This window comes from Rhincodon typus, chromosome 17 (genome assembly GCF_021869965.1).
Source record: "Rhincodon typus isolate 14 chromosome 17, sRhiTyp1.1, whole genome shotgun sequence".
Classification (NCBI taxonomy): Eukaryota; Metazoa; Chordata; class Chondrichthyes; order Orectolobiformes; family Rhincodontidae; genus Rhincodon; species Rhincodon typus.
Genome location: NC_063348.1, coordinates 54,305,295 through 54,309,460, shown reverse-complemented (window position 1 = coordinate 54,309,460; position 4,166 = coordinate 54,305,295). Strand labels below are relative to the sequence as shown.

General features: G+C 43.3%; 1 protein-coding gene across 1 annotated transcript; it reads left to right on the top strand.

Moving 5' to 3' along the window:
* Positions 1-463: 463 nt before the first annotated feature.
* Positions 464-1,462, top strand: LOC109935160 (P2Y purinoceptor 1-like). The gene has a single exon (XM_020533833.2). The coding sequence runs from the start codon at positions 464-466 to the stop codon at positions 1,460-1,462; it is 999 nt and encodes a 332-aa protein (XP_020389422.1).
* The last annotated feature ends 2,704 nt before the right edge of the window (positions 1,463-4,166 follow it).

Genomic DNA, 4,166 nt, shown 5'->3' with positions numbered 1-4,166 from the left:
GTGTGAAGAGGATTGTTCTTTGACTTCTCTGCAGAATGGCCTGCTGCCTCAGTGGGATTTTTTTCAGGTCCCCCATATGCAATTGCAGCCTCGAAACATTAGAACTTGCAATTTTAAGCATGCGGTCACCTTGCAAAAATTTTTTAATAACATTTTCTCTAATCATTTGGGAAGCCCCACAGCTCAACCTGTGCAAAAGGGAGGCAGGGGGATGGTATTAATCATACAGGATTAGAGTTTTTACCTGATGTCTTAGGGTTCAAATCGCGCTGAAACCAATTCAAGAGCTTGAAATCAGCTATGAGATGATAAACTTCATCTGTAGAAAGTGCCAATGTATTCTGAAATTAATTAATACTGGAAGTGAGACCATGTTGTAGCATGTCGTGTTTAATTAGCTCCAGATCATTGAGAGAAAAATCAATGCTTTTGTGAATACGTTAAGCCTCATCATTCCCCAACCATGTCAATCATTCCTCTTTTGCAGGGGTTGGAATCTGTTTTCTGTGAATTGGATGAGGACCAGTTGCTGTTCTTCATTCAGATTTATGTGATCCCATTGGCATTTCTGCTGGTTTTGGTCATTGGGCTGACAATGAACTGCCTGGCTCTGTGGGTTATGGTCCACCAGAACAAGCCCTGGAACCGTAGTACTCTGTTCCTCTGCAACCTCACAGTGGCCGACACCACATGGATGCTAACCCTCCCTTTCCTCATTTACTACCACTTTGCCAGGCTGCACTGGGTTTTTGGAGATTTCGTTTGCAAGATGGTGAGGTGTATGTACCATGCCTGCTTCTACTCCAGCATTTACTTTGTGACTTGCATCAGCCTGGACCGTTACTTGGCTGTTGTGCACCCTTTGAAGTCAATCTTCTTGCTGAGCAGACGACAATCCTTGTTTGTGTGTGGGGGGATCTGGGTGCTGACCACCGTACTCAGCATTCCGTCTGCCCTCATGAACTTCATCCTTCCATGCTCCCAAAATCAAACTGTTTGCACCCTCTACATTTTCTCCGACAATACTGAGAAGACATTGCCGTACACAGTTATCAGCACAGTGACAGGCTTTCTCCTGCCCTTCGTCGCCATCTGCTACTGTTACTGGAACTGTACCAAGGAGCTCAAGAAGCACGGCACCCAAAAGAAGAAGAAACTCTTCCGGTTGATGTACTCAGTTCTGATCATTTTTGGCCTCATGTACTTGCCCTACCACTTGGTGAGGAACGTCTGCATTGTACTGAGAGCCTTCTGGAGCAACCAGACTCAACTGGTTTACAGCTCGGATGTGGGTTTCTCAATGGAGATGGCTATCTGCAGCTTCAACACTTGCATCAACCCTTTCTTTTATTTTATGGCGAGTGGCAACTGCAAGAATTCACTAAAAAAGACCCTTTCCATTTGTTGCGGGGAGACCAAACGACAGGTTAGGTTCAAGGTTACTGCAGTCCATCCAGTCTAGATGGTTTGGTTTCCAGGCTGTTTTTAACACCCCCATATAATGCATGCTGATTATTTATCACCATGGATTCTAAAACTTTCATGGGACTGCATGGTACCCGCATGTTCATAAAGATGTTTGTACACTTTCCACTGTTGACTTACCTTGAGTACCTTACATAACTGATAAATATTTGACATCTGTCTCACAGTTCAGAATGTCATTGCTGCTAATTAATCTTTTCTATACTAATTTTTTTCAAACATAATTGGTTTTTTTGAATCACTTCATTTTAGCTGGATCAATTGTGCAAGGAGGCAGGATGTTTTTTGACAGTATGCTTTTCAGTTGGAGCAACAGAGCATCTGCACAGATGATAGCTTGAGATTACTCTTTGTATTTCTATTTCAATATTATATTAAAAATGGTTATGCTGCTACTTGCTTCTTCTGTACAAAACATTTGTTTTTTGTTTCAGCTCACCATTTGTCCCTCCCCTCCATCCCATTCTGCTGTCAATGTAATGTTGCTATAATAGAGATAACAAGGTGTGGAGCTGGATGAACACAGCAGGCCAAGCAGTATCAGAGGAGCAGGAAAGCTGATGTTTCGGGCCTAGACCCTTCTTCAGAAATCTGCTATTGTTGCTATTGTATCTCTAATTATCTGTCACAGCTTCTATGAACATAGGAACAGGAGAAAATGATTCAACCCTTTAAACTAGTGACACTGACTTCAATCTTTTATCTTAACTGAATTTCCCATTTTAATTCCATATTTACTTAATACCCTTGTTAACAAAAAAACCCTATCAACCTTCTTTTTGAAATAAGAGCAGAAAGTGCTGGAGAAACCCAGCAGGTCTGACAGCATCTGTGGAGAGAGAAACAGAGTTAATGTTTCGAGTCCAATAGGACTCTTTTTGAAAACTCAAGGCTCATTAAACTGCAGACATTAAATCTTTGCTGTCTCCACTGACACTGTCAAACCTGCTGAGTATTTCCAGCACTTTCTGCTTTTATTTTAGATCTCCAGCATCCACAGTATTTTGCTTTTATTTCAGATTTAAAATTTACAATTAACCATTCTCAGCAAGTTTTTGTTTTAGGACAATAGGGTGGTAAGGCAATACCTTTTGCGTGAATAAGTACTCTTTGACATCTCCCTGAAATGGTCATGTTCTTCTTTTAATGTCACACTGTCTGTTCTTGACTCTCGCACAATCCCCCCACATCCCACCCCCCCAACCCCCACCACACACACACACAAAGGAAACATTCTATCTATGCAATCAATTTATTTCATTACCAGAAATACTTCCATTTCAGCAACACTTACTCACTTATACTCAGGTCAGAAATCACATAACACCAGGTTACAGTCCAACAGGTTTATTTGAAAATACAAGCTTTTGGAGCCTTGCTCCTTCTTCAGGTGTGAGTGAGGTGGTAAGTCTTTTATTTATAAATCCTGTGTCTGATACCAAATAATCCTGTTGGATTGTAACCTGGTGTTGTGTGATTTCTGACCTTGTCCACCCCAGTCCAAATCTGACGCCTCCACATCATCACTTACACTCAAGCGACATAAGCTTAGTCCATGCAACCTCCACTTATAATTTAATTCTCCTCACTGCAGTAGTATTTTGGCAAATCTGCACAGTACGCTCTCTAAGGCTGATTCTCTCTCTAGCCCTCTTGAAATGTGTCTTGTGGATGTTACACTCCTGCCTTCGAGCATCGCTGATGGAGGATGTGAGTGTTGAAAGTGTTAGGTGGACTGCCAATCAAATGGGCTGCTTTGCCCTGTATAGTGATACAAAAATTTTGTTTTATTCACTGGTGGGATGTGGGCATCACCGACTGACCAGCATTTATTGCCTGTCCTCAGTTGCCCTTGAGAATATGGTGGTGAGCTGCCTTCTTGAACCGCTGCAGTGCTGTAGGTAAACGCACAATGCCCTTAGGGAGGGAATTCCAGGATTTTGATCTAGTGATACTGAAGGAATAGCAATATATTTCCAAGTCAGGATGGTGAGTGGATTTGAGGGGAACTTGCAGGAGGTGGTGTACACATGTGTCTGCTGCCCTTGTCATTCGAGATAGAAGTGGCCATCGGGTTTAGAAGATTCTGACTAAGGATGTTTCATGAATTTCTGCAGTGCATCTTGTAGATGGTACACACTGCTATGATTGAGCATTGGTTGTGGAAGCAGTGTCAATCAAGCGGGCTGCTTTGTCCTGGATGGTGTCAAGCTTCTTGAGCATTGTTGGGCAGTATTCCATCAGAGGGAGAAAGCAAGAACTGGGGTCTAAGTCAATACAGTGTGATTAGATTATAGAATCCATACAGTGTAGAAACAGGCACTTCGGCCCAACAAGTCCACACCAACCCTCAGAGCATCCCACCCAGATACATCACCCTATACCCCACCTAATCTACACATCTCAAAGCACTACGGGCAATTTAGCATGGCTAATCCACCTAGCCTGCAAATCTTTGGACTCTGGGAGGAAACTGGAGCACCCGGAGGAAACCCACACAGACACAGGGAGAATCTGCAAACTCCACACAGACAGTCACCTGAGGCTGGAATCGAACCCGAGTCTTTGTGCTGTGCGGCAGCAGTGCTAACCACTGAGCCACCATGCCGCCCCATGGAGATGGAGGAACACAGCAGGTCAGGCAGCATCAGAGGAGCAGGAAAGTCGATGTTTTGGGTTTA